Source organism: Amblyomma americanum, chromosome 9, assembly GCF_052857255.1.
Source record: "Amblyomma americanum isolate KBUSLIRL-KWMA chromosome 9, ASM5285725v1, whole genome shotgun sequence".
Classification (NCBI taxonomy): Eukaryota; Metazoa; Arthropoda; class Arachnida; order Ixodida; family Ixodidae; genus Amblyomma; species Amblyomma americanum.
This window is the reverse complement of record NC_135505.1, coordinates 134,880,604-134,896,693: the sequence shown is the minus strand read 5'-3', so window position 1 is coordinate 134,896,693 and position 16,090 is coordinate 134,880,604. Positions and strand designations below refer to the sequence as shown.

General features: G+C 47.1%; 1 protein-coding gene across 20 annotated transcripts in view; it reads left to right on the top strand.

The window, feature by feature from the left end:
- Positions 1 to 16,090, top strand: part of ACC (acetyl-CoA carboxylase) — an 87,423-nt gene that overhangs the window by 64,158 nt on the left and 7,175 nt on the right. For 11 of the 20 annotated variants that reach the window (XM_077637480.1, XM_077637479.1, XM_077637484.1 and 8 more), the window contains 18 exons: positions 422 to 520; positions 1,852 to 1,989; positions 3,060 to 3,137; positions 3,363 to 3,452; positions 3,840 to 3,908; positions 4,471 to 4,562; positions 7,103 to 7,168; positions 9,005 to 9,275; positions 10,103 to 10,243; positions 10,520 to 10,651; positions 10,738 to 10,875; positions 11,604 to 11,724; positions 11,827 to 11,924; positions 12,428 to 12,538; positions 13,444 to 13,587; positions 14,147 to 14,267; positions 15,355 to 15,548; positions 15,717 to 15,852. In XM_077637480.1, coding sequence (XP_077493606.1) covers positions 422 to 520; positions 1,852 to 1,989; positions 3,060 to 3,137; positions 3,363 to 3,452; positions 3,840 to 3,908; positions 4,471 to 4,562; positions 7,103 to 7,168; positions 9,005 to 9,275; positions 10,103 to 10,243; positions 10,520 to 10,651; positions 10,738 to 10,875; positions 11,604 to 11,724; positions 11,827 to 11,924; positions 12,428 to 12,538; positions 13,444 to 13,587; positions 14,147 to 14,267; positions 15,355 to 15,548; positions 15,717 to 15,852 — 2,239 coding nt within the window. The remainder of the gene's footprint in view (positions 1 to 421; positions 521 to 1,851; positions 1,990 to 3,059; positions 3,138 to 3,362; positions 3,453 to 3,839; positions 3,909 to 4,470; positions 4,563 to 7,102; positions 7,169 to 9,004; positions 9,276 to 10,102; positions 10,244 to 10,519; positions 10,652 to 10,737; positions 10,876 to 11,603; positions 11,725 to 11,826; positions 11,925 to 12,427; positions 12,539 to 13,443; positions 13,588 to 14,146; positions 14,268 to 15,354; positions 15,549 to 15,716; positions 15,853 to 16,090) is intronic. The other 9 variants (XM_077637481.1, XM_077637485.1, XM_077637493.1 and 6 more) reach the window with 1 other exon arrangement.

The window sequence follows — 16,090 nt, the reverse complement described above, 5'->3', positions numbered from 1 at the left end:
ACAGAAGGGTTTCCGATCACTTCATCGTCCTTTGGGCTTTGTCTCATCTGATGTTTTCATTGCAAGGAAGGAAGCCATGCTGAATATCAACCAGCCACCACATTTTTATTTATTTATTTATTACGACCTCAAAGGCCCCGTTAAAGGGGTATTATTACATGAGGGAGTGGAAATCAGGGCACATAGTTGATGCAATGGGTTGTTTGAATGATGATGGGTTACTTTTTTATTACAACCTTATTATATTATGTTTGTTTAATTTATATGTATATGTAATATATTCGTATAAATAACATAACAACTAAACATAATAATAAATAAATAATAATTAGCATAGTAAATTAACATAATATGTATGTATATATTATGTTTGTTTGTTTTTTGCCAGCCACTGACAGGTGTGTTTCCTTTGTCGTTGCAGTGTGCCATCATGAAGGAGAGGATGGTTCGCAGGGTGACCTTCCTCATCCTGCACAAGCGACGGTTCCCCCAGTACTACACATACCGCTACCGTGACGATGTGAGTCTTTGAACTTTGTGCGACTCTAGTGGGCTTTGTCATAATAGCTGGGCAACTTGGAAGAAGGCATGCCTAACAAGTTCGGCTCGAGTGACTTCATCGAGGGCTGCGTGTGCGAGTTTAATGTAGTCCTATCTTCTTGCGTCGTTTGAAGCAATATCTGCCTAGTTGCTGAAAACACGACCAGACTGAGAGTGTTGTCATTTCGTCCTTTTTATTCAGTGCCCCAGAAAAAGCTCTGCACTTATCTGTTTCGATGTCATCAGGAGTGTTGGGGTGTAATTGGGCCTATTTTTGTGCCACAAGGAAGAAAAAAAAAATTGATGGAGGTGGTTTGATTGGCACAACTTAATTTGAGGTTATGCGGAAACCTTCCAGCAGCCGTGCCAGAGTTTAACTGAAAGCCACTTCTTGGCAGTAAGTAGTGTTGGGTCGAGCAGCAGCGTACTCTACCAGTTTAAGCACTGTGTACTTTATGTGACAAAACCGTAGATTTTTAAAGCTGTTAATTCCCACCTTTGCATGTGTGGTATTTATATATGTGGCAAATCAAACATATCTTTAGATGGAGATGGAGAATGGTCTGCGCACGAGATAGCCTAAATGGGTACTGACATTTTCATTGAAATGTAGAGGCCTGAGCTGGGCACGTGGGTTATGGGGCTGACAACCAGTAGTCTGGCGCAGGTTAGAGTTTAAGGTGGAGACGTTTCTTCTGGAGTGGACTTGTTTTAATTACCTGATTCTCGTGCACCCTTTATTCCACTACTAGCTTGGTTTTGATGCTCGCGAAACGCAAGAACAAAACAAAAATTGAAAGCACGGCGGAGTAGATGGGCTTAAAATCTCGCAAACACAAGAAGGCTGAACATCCATCGATGGCAATGGCACCAGGGGTGTAAAAAATTGAAAATTGGTGTAAGAGGAAAGGAAATGACAAAGTAGCTGTCTCACATATCTGCGCAGTAAGGGAAGGGATAAGGAGGGAGTGAAAGAAGAAAGGAAGAAAGAGCTGCAGTAGTCAAAATAACTTCGACCAGCTGTGATCTTTAATGTGCACTGACATTGCACGCCTTTTGCGTTCCTCCATAGAAAGGCGGCCACCGCAGTCGGGTTCGAACCCGGGCTCAGTAGACAAGCACCTTAACCACTGACCCACCGCGGCGGGTATTCCTAGCTTGGTTTCCATTTTGATCTGGATTTGCATCGAATGCTCAGCTTTTTTGTGAAACACTGGGCTCGTTGGAGTTTGGGGAAATCGGTGTCCTGGCTGTTGGTAATGACAGTCACGCGTTCTCGCTTCCCTACTCCCCCCCTCCCACACTATGCAGTACGTCGAGGACCAGATCTACCGACACCTGGAGCCTGCGCTGGCCTTCCAGCTGGAGATCAACCGGCTGCGCAACTACGACCTCGAGGCCATCCCGACCTCCAACCTCAAGATGCACCTCTATTTGGGAAAGGCCAAGGTACGCACACCACACCCTGTTTGCTCTTTGGGACTGGAGCCTTCTGTGCCAAGCCTCTACTGGAACGCGTCACATGTTTGAACCATGTGCACTATGTTATAAACTGCTTCAGGCTACCACCATGTTGCTCAAATAGCTCAGAGAGTACTAAATGCTAATATGTCTAAGGCCTTACCTTGGAACCTTTGGATACCAAGAGAAAGCGAGCATTGCAGGGGATGGCAGAGAGTTGGGTGAACGGATGAGAGTTGCTGGTACAGGTGCGGCCAGAATAATACGGAGCACAGGAACGGTCGCAGATCTGCGGAGAACTGCTGATGCCCGCTACCTAGCATGAGCATCGGGAACTATGCGTTTCGGCAAGAGCAGAGAGGCGCTGGGGCACGGACCCACTTTTTTGCCGCAGGCCTATCGGCGTCACTGCTTAACGTATAGTCTGCATGCCTGCAGCAAAGGAAAGGCTGCACGCTTCGTAGCGTAACATAGACTGTAAACTCAGCCCGCTTTGAGGAAGGCATCACCTGCCGGAATTGCTTGGAACAGCTCAGCATCTTTCGAACAAAGATAACGCCAGGGTTGAAGCAAAGAGTGGGGTTCGGTGGCGGGTACTCTCGCTGCACGCGGACGGCCAAGTGTTTCTTTCTATCGTTGACAGGTGGCGCTTAGATGCAGTTGCTCCTTGATGCGTCGCCTGTCAAGTGCTCCGTATTATTCTGGCCGCGCCTGTACAAGGTCGGCCGCAGATGGTGCAGGACAGAGTTGACTGAAGGTCGATGAGAGGGGCCTTCAGTCGTGCACGGGCGGATGTATCTGGCCTTATAATGATGACTAATATGCCCTAAATACTATGCACTAACATGCACTGAAGCTGTAGTGTCATGACTAGATGATAAACTTGCAGTTTGTCCACTCCCATGGTGTGATGTAGCTCTTTGTTGAGTGCTTCGTGGGTATATGCGTGCGCATTGTCAGTGTTGACACCAGGCCCTGCCGAAGCCTTTTCATGCTGCGTTGCCAGGGAACATTAGTGGGAGTCGGGAGTTCAATTTCGTCATGCACGGGTTTTTCAGGTTCCCAAGGGCCAGGAGGTGTCTGACTTCCGTTTCTTCATACGTGCCATCATTCGACACTCTGACCTTGTCACCAAGGTGAGTTGAACCTCCGTTTCTTGTGCATACCCTCATGGGCGGGGGCGTCGAAGCCTCCATTGTCTGCGCACGACATTCAGACGGGAACTGCATAGTGGTCGCAGTCATTTGTGCATGTTTGGGCTCGCATCTCTTTGCCTTTTTTCGGCCTCTGTTTGTTTGCACATGTTAAGTTTGATGTCCATTAGCTTTTAGCAACCTGGTTATTTTTTTTTCTGCCTTTAGGAAGCTTCGTACGAGTACCTCCAGAATGAAGGGGAGCGTCTCCTGCTTGAGGCCATGGATGAGCTCGAAGTGGCTTTCACCCACCCCGTGGTGAGTTGGCCCTTCCATTGCAAACCACAGACAGTGAAGGTGTTGAATTGGAATGTGTGACAGTCACTTGTGACGCTTTGGCAGAGGCGAGCCAGAGAAAGCGTAGCTTTGAACCTGGGGCTCTTTGGGTGCTTGATAAACTTGGAGCCCAGCATTCCTGCCTTTCTCTGTGTTGTGGATATTTTTTCACTAGTAGTACTACTTGCATTCGTTGCACTAGCTAGGTGTTACGCGCGTGGTGTCAGGGTTCTTTTTTTTTTTTTCTTAAAAGCTTTCACCAGCATCTGTGCAGATAGCTCTAGGATAGCGGCAGTGGCATGGGCCGAGAGTGGTGCTTGCTCCGATCTGATCGCGCCGCATGTTTTTGCTGCGTTTTTTGTGTCCCAGGCCAAGCGAACAGATTGCAACCACATATTCCTGAACTTTGTGCCCAAGGTCACGATGGACCCGGCAAGGGTAAGTCAGCACTGCTCCGTCGCTAAGTTGCAGTTAACAAGCCGGGCGCTACATTAGTCGAACTTAATTCTTGGATTTGATTCTTCGGAAGGACAGTGAAATTAAGGGCATTGGTAAAGCCAAGCACTGTGACGATGACTGGTAAAGTAAGGTGCCAACAATCATTTATAGTATGCCTTGTGCTCTGTGACAAGTCTCTCTAACAGTCTCTCAGTCACTGCAGTTGCTTTTAACATAACTGAGTGCGTAGACGCGGTTAGCTTATTTTCTATTGAGAGTGTAACTGGATATTCTTAAGCTTTTGTAAGTGCAAGGCTCAGATTCCACATAATGTTGTTCCTGTTCTTGAAGAGAATAACCTAATTGTTTTGATAGTACAGTTGATCGATAACATGGTTGGAAGGAGTTCTCAAGGTGGTTATGTAATCAAGATTGGGACCTCCTGCTTTGGTCAAGCCTGATTGTTACGCTTGATTAGAGATCAGTGAGATTAAAATAGGCTTATTGATGAAGCATGCCACAAGCGACGCGTTTTGAATGTCGCCTTTGCGTCATGCCGTAGATTGCCGAGAATGTCCGGGACATGGTGATGAGGTACGGGCCACGGCTGTGGAAGCTGAGGGTGCTCCAGGCCGAGATCAAGATGACCATTCGGTGAGTTGAGAAGGTGGGCAGTGAACTGCACGCTCAGCTGGGACGAATCACGAGTCTGTTGAGGAAGTATTGGTGTCTCGTGCATCGTCCCAGCGGCAGTTTCCAAGTGCCATCCTGTCTTCTTCCCTTCGGTGTTGGTCTTTTCGTGCTGTTTTGCTGTTTTTTCGCGTGTGTGTGTGTGTGTTGTGAGACAACTTCACCTCGTTGGCCTCAGTCTGGTCAGATATGAAAGGCTGTGAAGTGATTATTTGAATAAACAAGCCTTCTGTCACATTACATAGCTATCTGTAGTAGAAATTAGTGGGATAATTTCTGAGGTTTAATTTCATTAGAGTGCAGCTATATACTGCATCCTAGTGCTTGGTTTGGCATGCAGATTAAAGTCGGAGAAGCTGCCAATCATTAGGCTTAGCATGTGAAGAAAGTATGGTCCTGAAAAACTAGGAATGCACAGGGAAAATATTCTTTTTCTCTTCTTAATTAATCATTTTGGACAGAATATAATTTGGCAAATTAGAACATAAGATCTGTTGGTGGGAGCTGAACCTGTCACCTCGACATGTCTCTGGCTGGTTTCCTTTGCATGTGTCCTGATGAGCCCATTTGGGCCTCCAGTTAGGCTCGGCAAGTCCGCACGAAGCAGCCATAGTGGAATGGTAGTGTTATGTGCACTGAAAGCTGTAGATCGTGTGCCATAGTGCCCCGTGAGACAAGTCTGGTTTGTTTCACATTGAGGGTGCCACATGCTTAGGTCTTGTGACCCATGCCTGCAATTTGCGTGACAAGGTGTGGCTCACGCGGATGGCTCTGTGTCAGAATGGACTGAGTTTTGATGGAAAAAATGCAGCACAGAAATGGAGGAAGGCTGAAGTTCACAAAAGGAAGTGCCTTCTCGTGCGAACTCATTTTGAAGGTTCTACTGCATAGGGACTTGGATTTCAGAAATGCATGCTATGCGCCTTGCAAATATGCTTCTAACTCTATGATACATTGCGTAGCAAAAATTTTTCCGCCTAGCTTACTGCCTTGAGTTCTGTGTTTGTTGGAATGCATGCATGCTCTGTGCATCATTGTGCGTGCTTGTCTAGTTTGAGCAAAGTTGCCTGCTGCAGCAAAGTTAATAAAAGCTGAGTTAGTGCTATATTGTCATTGAAATTTTACCAATGCAGAAGAAAGCTAGAGAAAATTGCAAGTGCATGCTTGTGCCTTTGCTGTTCGTTGGCATGTTTTCAATGTCGCAGGAATGGCACAGTTGCGTCATTGTTGTGGTTGCCACCTGTTTTGTTTGTGACTGTTCATATTTGGTCTCTCTCGTGTTATGTGTTGTTTCAAGTCTTGCTTTGTGTCCAGTGTTATGCAATGGGATATGTCGTACAGTAAAAGCTCGTTAATTCGGAAATCACGATAACTCCTGGCTCGGTTCAGGCCGCTGCTCTTGTAAGTCTGTGGCATCAGATGCTCGCTAATTGGGGCGCTGCGGGTCCCGCACCGGTTAATTTGAATGCGTTCCCGAAGGGAGGCCGCATCCATACATGGTTGGTGTGGCAGGAAATTGCCGTACTATCCTTACTGAAAACCTGGGTATAGTGTTGCTCAGTCACTCGCGTACCTTTGACATGCGTGCTCGACAATGAACGGGCGGTTCCATCTCCAAGAACAGTCCGACTGCTTAGTTTCGGTCTCGCTTTTCTCAGCTTTGCGCCGGCCCGCAGCGACGGTGGCTCGACCAGCCAACATCAGCCAGCTAAACTGACCCAGCCACTGTTCCGGACGCTAATTGGAGCGTCGCTGATGTTTTAAGTTTCCATCCCCTCCTCCCATTTTCCCTTCGCTTCGGCACCGCTGAGCCATTTCTGTCGCTCCCATCTGCATGGTTGCATTCTTCCCCGAAACTGCACTCTCATCATGTGCCGTTTCGATGTTTGTGCGGTGAAGCCACCTCGCATGTGATGTTGCCGCTCGTGATGGGCGTGGCGCTGTAGCGATGGCGCACCACCATGTCACATCGTGAAGGATGAGAGGAGGCCCTTACAATTTTGGAGCAGTTCTGCTTCGATGGTTCCAACAGTGTGCACGCAACAAAGCTTTGATGGAAACGGGAAAAATAGTCATTCCCGCGCTGTTCTCATCTCAAAATCAGGCAACCATCACCCTGTCTATCGCAAAATAAATTTATCATAATGCAAGCAGTTCTTTTTTTGGTATTATTCATTAATTAAAACTTTCAGATAATTCGAACATTTTTTATGGTCCCTTGACGTTCGAACTAACGAGAGAGAGATGAAACTTTATTTGTTTCTAACACGTTAGAAGAGTCAGGTGGCCGGCCTCTTTAGTTTAGGACGAGCTTTTACTGTACTATTTTTTGATGGGTTGTTAAGTGTAGAGCAGTGTTTTGCAGTGCTTGGCTCGCTCCGCAGTGGAGCGTTTGTTGCCCTGACCCCTTGACCTTGCCCTCTTCCCAACGCTTGACCTCTGCCCTTGCGCATGCTTGCCGCCGCTGCATGGGTTTGGGGGCGCATGCTCTCGGCCTCGTAAAGAGGCATTGACGCCAGCTCCACGCCCTGCCACATGGTTTTCACCGAGGACACGATTGGGCCTGGCGTGTAAGTGCGATTGACGGCTGGTCGATAGGAACTGTGCTCGGGGGAGCTGTGTTTCGCTCTGGAACTCGGGCCTGTATACTGGAAGCGTCTGTTTGGTGGACAATTGCTAACACCCCCCACAGCCACCTTGGGTCGCATTAGTTGCGTTGAAGCTCCAACTGCACTTAAATTGAGCACAGTCGTTGATTCCCGCTCTCGAGAGCTTCGGTGTAAATTGTGTTCGTAGCACAAGTTCTGTAATATGCACTCTGGCATTGATGGATTATTGATGCATTGGCAAAGGCAGTTTCAACCGATGTGATGTAACAGAGACATGACAGCAGTCATCACAAAGTCCTCATCTTTGCATCTGGGGCTGCAGATAACTGGCGCAGGTTGAAGTGTACATGCCCACTTGGAGGGCACTTCCATGATATGGGCCCTAGGGAGGCTACATAGCCTTGCTGCCACTTGGCTTAGGGTGGTGCGACCACTAATAAGTCAACGTTGTCGGTGCATAATTCTCATGATAATCATGCCATTTTGGTCCCCATGTCTCAGGTAGTCAGACATTTGGATTGCCTGGCATTGTGGAAAGCTCCTTGCCTGGTTTATTGCATAATCCAGTGTAAGCACACAGGGCGCTATTCTAATTGCACTTCCGCGCTACATAGGTGCCCCACCTAGTGCCACTATAACACTATCTGTAGACATAGTTGTCACTAGAAACTGTCACCGTCAGACTGGCCTGCACAAACGCGAATGCCAGCATGACACCAGCAGACTTTGTTGTCGCAGATGGTGTGCCAACTAGAATTGGCCACATGTAACTGCACTTCTGAAAACTAGGGACCAGAATGGCGACCTGTCTTGTTTGGCGGACATTTTAGGCATATGTCTTTCATGGGGATGTCACCACTCTAAGCCAGGTGGCAGGGCTACTGTGTAGGATCTTTGGTTGAAGTTTTCCTTAAATGACCTCTCGAGGCGTACACCACTGCTTCTTGACCTTTACAGTTCTGGCACGTGGCGGCGTGCCGTTAAGCATGCCTGAGAAGTGGATTGGCACATGCTGTGAAAGAGGTGAACTCTAGAGAAAGAACAGAGTGCTCAGCTGCTTCAAAGTATTAATAGGGGTTAATGAGGAAAAAAATGTTTTTTAAATCTGGTTTTATAATAGTTTAACACAGCTGAACACCAGCTTAACTGAATGGGTTGTGCACCCTTAGATCTAGGCGGGTGTTTGTAGCTGCGACTGTTAACTGCACGAGGGGAAGGCATGAGGAGCGAGCTGTGTGAAATATTGAGAGTTTATTCAGTGAAAATCACCTTCGTTCAAGCAGAACAGAAAGATGAAAGCTGAATAGTGTTTTTCTTTTGCTAGCTCAAGAAGGCGGCGATTTTAGGTTGTGGCGTACTACACAGACAACCGTCAAGGGCTTAGGCTGGAACGGAGAGGATTTCAAGGGAAGGCAAACGCAGGAGGAGGCGGCAGATAACCAAGCGGACAGATGCGATTGGGAAGTCTGCTGGGCTAGGGTGGCCGCAGCTGGTACATGGAAAAGTTTATTAGGAATAGGCAGGAGAGGAGAGGCCTTTTTCCTGCATTGGACATAGTTTGGCTGATGATGATAAACTTGGATCTGTTGCTGCTGATGATACGTGCCAAGTCTGAAGCCATTTACTGTACGAAATGTCCTTTGTGGGGCGCTCTGTATCTCTGCAGTATTGTAGCAGTGCAGCTGTTACCATGAACTGTAATGATGCAACTCTTTGGCATGGGATGCCTTTGTGCAGCTGGTGTTGCATTCTTCCGTCTCTCTTTTTTTTTTCTTCTCTCCTGTCATTCCTAACCAGTCCGAGCCTGAATGGCAAGTGTGTGCCCATCCGGCTGTTCCTGGCCAACGAGAGCGGCTACTACCTGGACATTGCGCTGTACAAGGAGCGCCTGGACCCCGAGACGGGACTCATGCAGTTTGAGGCCTGGGGACCCCACCGCCAGGGTCCCCTGCACGGCCTGCCCATCTCCACCCCCTATCTCACCAAGGACTACCTGCAGCAGAAGCGCTTCCAGGCGCAGTCCAATGGCACCACCTACGTCTACGACTTCCCCGACATGTTCCGACAGGTCTGTGCTTTCTGCCTGTGCGTGTGTGTGTGTATGCATGTACGTTCTCAGAGCTCCCCCTTAATCTTATCGTTTCTTTTTTTCTCATAATCTCATGCAAGTCATTTTCTACTGGATCAAGGCTTGTGTTTAGTCATGATGTTGAGTATTTCAGTAGAGAAAAAGGGAAGGCACTCGGCTAGAATTTTGAAAAATCAGCTGGATCCGATTGCTCTGCAATGGGCTCTTGCATGTGCAATTGTTTCTCACGATTTGTTGCCTTGCCAACAAGTACGTAGGTGTCGCCAGCTGGTGGAACACTAATGGATCATGAAAAGGGAGCACGGCATCGCCCCCGGTTGTCAGGGCAGTGAACTATGAGTGGGGTGCCACCATGCTGAAGGCTCAACAGTCAAATAGTTGAACTTTATTCTCAGAGCAAACACTTTCCAAGCCACCATGTAGTAAAATTTTTAATTTATGTTTTTAGGGTTGCTTATTTTACTACAAAGTTTTACTGGCTCCTTCAGATGGTTAGCAGTATGCAGCTGCCTCGAACCTCCAATCATCTGCAGCGGTCCTAGCAAGAGGGTGTGTTGTGCAACCAGTTGTTGCATTAACTGCAGAAAACAGCGCAGAGATTGGTTAGCTAAGAGAAATGCTCGCGTCTATCCCTTGCTTCCATCCCGTCTGTTTGGTGTTCTCTATTGTCATCACAGCTCAGATTTTGCAGCTAATGGTACAGTCAACTGGTAGGAAAATGCGAGACAGAAGTGGCTTCGCAGTCTTAGCGCCGCATTTGCAGCGACTTCGTTGGTAATCGTTCATGTGGGTCTCTCTCGTTGCAGGCCTTGCTCCGACTGTGGGAGGAGCACGTGGAGATGCGTCCAGGCCAGGACATACCAGCATCGCTGCTGAGCTGCGTCGAACTGGTTCTCGACTCGCAAGGCCGGCTGGTTGAGCAGAAGCGGCTCCCTGGCGAGAACGACGTATGTGCTGCTTTGTCATTACAGAGATCGTTAGTGAACTCACGAGAAGGGCTAGTTGGTGTAATTGGTGTAACACACTAATCACCATTTCGGAAGGCACTAAGCTTTGATGAAAGACTCAATGCATGGGCTCCCGTTTATGTACTGTCCTGTCTATAACATTCGTGTCCTGTGAAATCATCATTGCTTAATGTCTGTGCCGTATTCGACCAGCATCAGCTGCTATAGCCAGACTTGCCTCCTGATTCCAATCTTTCTTTTGTATATATTAATCAGGTTGGCATGGTAGCCTGGCGCATGACTCTGGTCACACCCGAGAACCCGGAAGGCCGTGACATCATCGTCATCGCCAATGATATCACATTCCTCCTTGGCACCTTTGGACCCCAGGAAGATATCCTGTTTCTGGTGAGTCGTGGGGCTTCTCTCTCGTCTTTTATCTCCATCTTTTTCTGGTTGTTTATTCATATTTTGTTCATTTATTTGTTGTGCAGAAAGCGTCTGAGAGGGCGCGGGCACTGGGCATTCCGCGACTCTACATTTCGGCAAACAGTGGAGCGAGGATCGGCCTCGCGGAAGAGCTGAAGCACCTCTTCAACATTGCATGGGTCGACCCTGAGGTGCCCGACAAGGTGAGCATCAGTTCTCCAGCCTGAATGTGTTCCGAGACTGCCAACGTTTCTTACTTAGCCGCCGTGACTTGAATAGGATAGTTGTCACCATCTTGCATCTTTATCATCACCAGCCTGACTGCACCCACTGAAGGACAAAGGCTTCTTCTTATCTTTCCAATTAACCCTGTCCTGTGTTAGCTGTGGCCACCCTATGCCCGCAAACTTCTTAATCTCATCCGCCCACCTAACTTTCTGCCGCCCCCTGCCTTCTCTTGGAATCCACTCCGTTACTCTTAATGAACAGACTTGATTCCAAGAGAAGGCAGGCATAGGGTCTTGTGTCAGGGACTGTAAAAGAGAGGAGATTAGGTTATTGGCAACCCTCCACTATGGGCATCCATCCCTCATAAGCCTTGTTGTTTTGGGATGTTAAACCCCACAGAACCATAAACTATATTTTTGAGAATTTAATAAATGAGTTATGGCTTAGCGAGCTGACGGCTGGGTACTCTTTGTTCTATTAAACAAAATTTATTGCAATAAAGTAGATAGTAGCTCTTTCAGATTAATTTTTAGCTGCATATTATTAGTTTGTTGGGATGAGTGGTTCTAGTCCGAACAAGGAAGACGGATTGAAGCTTTGTGGTCGTAATATGGCATGATTTAGCTTGCAGTCAGTCACATGACCTTTGTGTTTTACCACACGCTTAACGAAAATGCAATTTTGTTCTTTTTTTTTCTTTTAGGGTTACCGGTATCTCTACCTGACACCAGAGAACTTCAAGAAGGTCAGCGCCTTGAACTCGGTCAACACTGAGCTCATTGATGATGAGGGCGAGAAGCGGTACAAGATAACCAGCATTATTGGTAAGATTGCGTGTTCACTTGTCGTGCTAGGCTTGTGAGCCACACTGGAGGTAATCTCTCTGTTTGCTGAACACATGCACGCTGTTCTTGCTCTGCTTGCAGGCAAAGTGGATGGGCTCGGTGTTGAAAACTTGAAGTATGCGGGTCTGATTGCTGGCGAAACATCTCAGGCTTATGAGGAGATTGTCACCATCAGTTTGGTGAGTGTGCAGTTTTTGTCTAAGTTTTTTTGTCGGAGATTTTTGTTGGGATGTGGAATGTTGTGTAAAATGTTTCAGGGCTTTCTTTCTTTTATGAGAGGCCTCTTATCTAAGAAAAAGAAATAAAAATACATTTTGTTATAAAGAATAAAGAAATTTTTGCCAGTTTTATATATTTTGAGATCCATGCTAAACCCTAAGCCAGTAAATACACTGTGATAGTTCAAATAAAATAATGGTGTAATCTTGGAGTAGGGCATCTACTATAGGTCCAAGAAGGTGCATAGTCTTAAAAGATTCATATGCAATTTTTTTTTTTTTTTTTGCTGCAGAATCATGAACATATAGCATGCCTATTCTGCTGGCACAAATTGTAGATTTTATAGGCCTGCATTTTGGAATTTAAGGTCTGTGGAAACAAAAAGCATTACTGGCAGTTGAGAAAGGCTTCGAGAGCAGAAAAGTGTGGATGCCGCGTTGTTTAACGCAACAAATCTGTGCAGGTGACGTGTCGTGCCATTGGTATTGGGGCCTACCTGGTACGTCTCGGACAGCGCGTCATCCAACTCGAGAATTCGCACATCATTCTCACGGGTGCTGGAGCCCTGAACAAGGTGAGGCTGCCCTACAGACATGAATGCCACAGTCTGAGTGCAGTTTTTTCTCTTATATAGTATTTCAGACATCTGACACACCTAAACCATTTGTGCATAGGGGAGTGGACGATCAATTTGCCATGAGTTGCCATTGTGTTTCTGTGTCACTAATTCTTATCAAATATACATTCATGAAATGATTTCAGTAGTGATTATCTCCATGTAGTGAGGATAATCTGTTGTGACATGAAAGCTTTTTGTCACTGGTGAGTGTGTAAAATATGTCTAAAAGCACGCAAAATGCATAATGGTCGGTACTTGTATTTCCTAATTGGAACATCTGACAGGCACCTTTTTTTATCGGAATATTCCCGAGTATTCGAGTGTCGGGAAGCCAGGATTAGTTTACGAGTAGAGTTGCCGCTAGACTTCTTTGTGAGCAGTTCGTTTCAGGGATGTTCAGAAAATGCTTGGAATAGTTATTTCAGCATGATTACATGGACTGGTTGTGGATCGGCCTTTTTCACACAGCTGTACTGCGTATGCACGCCTCTCCAGCTCCACTGGTTGGGAACAAACGGCCAGCTTCTACTGCACATGAGCAGTTCATGTTAGTGGCAGGTGCAAGCGACAGATGGCAGCAGCTGTCAAGTGCACAGTTCATTTAATTTCATTTTTATTTCCTTAAAGACCCCCTGTAGGGGGCTTTACATAAGGGGCTGGGTTAACATGAGGAAGCAAAACATTTTGTCATGTTGACAGGTGGGATGTAATTTTTTCTAGGAAGGTTGATGGACAGGTGATGGCTGCAATTTCAGTTGCCACCTCGCAGGCACGATTGACACCTCGCGGAACAGGATCGCGCCTGCCTAGTCCATGCGCATTTGAAGATTTATTGAGATTTCCGCCTCTTGCGCTTGCAGCTGCTCGGACGGGAGGTGTACACGTCCAACAACCAGCTGGGAGGGGTGCAGATCATGTACCCCAACGGCGTCTCACACGTGACCGTGCACGACGACCTCGAGGGCACCTACGTCATGCTCAAGTGGCTCTCCTACATGCCCAAGGTAAGGGGGCCTGCTTCTCCCTGGACATGTGGAGGCTTCATGAAAGTTTCATTGTAACAAAGGAATCTGCTTGGAGCAGAGGTTTAAGTAGGAAAGATTGATGTACCATGCAAGATAACGTTGAAGAAGGGAATGGCTTTAAGATTTAAGGCTTTGTCCTTTGTCTGAGGTTTTGAGTAACCACGGTTTTCGACCATTTGAAACCAGAATGGTTTCAAACAATTCTTGGGGCACTTGTGTGAAAAGATTCCAGCCACGCTGATTTCCCCACCCTCCATCGTCCCTTGATAAGCATGACTGCAATTATAATAAAGCTTCAGTAAGTAGCGTCTGTTGTGTGCAAGCACTTTGTGTACGAGTCAATCTCATGAAATGGGACACGATAACTAAACATAAAATGACCTTTACTTCTAATCATTGGCAACATAAAACTGATGAAGTCTGCTCCAGAAGCACATTCAATGGAACTTATTTGATATTTATGCTCATTCGTTTAATGTGTCCAGTCAAGCTGGTCGTTTTTCAACAAGGTTGTTAACGGGTGCCCGTGTGCATGCAGTACAAGGGTGCCAAGCTTCCCATCACAGAGCCTCTGGACCCAATCGACAGAGATGTAGTGTACACCCCGTCCAAGGTTCCCTATGACCCTAGATGGCTGCTGGCCGGACGTGACAGTCCAAGTGAGTTGTTTTTCTTCTATCGCCTTACTTGATAGGTGCACTTTGCCTTATTGTTATTATTTTTGTGACATGTCGTTCAGTTCTTGCACCTCGTTATGGGGAGAAAAAATTAAGAGGCTGCACTATTTGAACGTGCGTACTGAGTACACGACCTCAGTACTCTGGTCGAAGGCAGCTTAGGTGCTTTCATTGCTCTTGAGGCTTGCTGAACAAGAGTTCCTCTTGGTGGAGTTATTGGCGACGTGTGTTGCATGATGGTGTATTGCCTCACCGCATGTATGCGCCCACTTTAAATGTTCAGATTTCACTCATAAAGGTCTGCTGATTTTGTTCCACAATTCTGGGCACATGGTGCAATTTCCGTTGGAACTCTGGCGTATATTTAAGAAGCTGCACTAAATTCAAACTGTGCGAGAAAAAATAGCAAAGGACCAAGCAGGACCAAGTGCTGCAGTCACCTGGGCTAATCTCACTGTGTTCACCAGTTGTAAATCACAGGCGACAACGCAAGTGACATGGGGTCACCTGCCTTGGTCTGTGGACCCTCTTTGCCATGACCCCGACGACAGAAAAAAAAAATCTTAAAGTGCAATCATACCTTTCTTGCCCAAGATCGTTAAGGAATTAGCACAACTAGTCGAGAAGCCTTATTTAAAAAATGCTGCCAGCATCCATTTGTTTTCTTCATTCACATTCAGTTCAGCCTTTGAGTTACATGTATGCTTTTAAAATGTGAAAGTGCCTTCATAAATCTTAAGTATAAATATCTGATGAGGTGGAAAAATCGGAGTGACAGAAAGGATACGAGTACATGTGTGTAAGCAGCTTTATGTGGCTTGCCCAACGTGCTCATCATTCGAGCCCTGTGATGATTTAGCAGCGGGACATGGATTCTTCGTAAAGGAAGGCTGTCCTTGGTGATTTTGAATGTGAGTTAGGTTGTGTCCTGTGTCCTTTGATAAAGAGCGACTTCAGCTTCTCCCAAACATGACTCTTGTGGGTACTAAGGACACCTATACTCAGTCAGCCAGAGTCTTATTGTGCCTGTTTTTTTGGTTTTTTTTCACGCTTTCTGCCCTGAATGTAGACTTGCCTGGCTTCTGGGAGGACGGCTTCTTTGACCGCGGCTCCTTCATGGAGGTGATGCAGCAGTGGGCCCAGACAGTTGTCTGTGGCCGCGCCCGCCTCGGCGGCATTCCGGTTGGGGTTGTCGCGGTCGAGACGCGGACAGTGGAGATTGACATTCCCGCTGACCCTGCCAACCTCGACTCTGAGGCAAAGGTACATTTTCTTGTTTTACTGCGGGTCTCATGATGCTTGGCATCCGATGAACTCCCGGCATTACAGTCATGTGATATATAAGCACCTGTGCAGACTAGGGGTAGACTGACTTTTGAGTCATATGAATACTTGCACATGTGCTCACATCGTCGTTGCGTGGCTGTGCAGGTGCTGTCCCAAGCCGGCCAGGTGTGGTTCCCGGACTCGGCCTACAAGACGGCGCAGGCCATCAACGACTTCAACCGAGAGGAGCTGCCTCTGTTCGTCTTTGCCAACTGGCGAGGTTTTTCCGGAGGCATGAAAGGTGGGGGTGCCTTGCTGTTCTCGTTCTGGTCACTTTGAAGGCTGTCCCTCCCTTTGAGACAAAAATGCAGACAGGGCAACAGTCGGTGGCCGCTGGCAATGGGAATCTGTTCGTTCAGTCGCTGCCTTAATGCATGATTACTGTCCTTCGTTGTCACAGACTCGCTGCTGTGTGCAGCTTTAAGAGTACTTTTGCAGCTGCATTTTTCTGTCAGCTGTGCACATACAATAAACAGAAG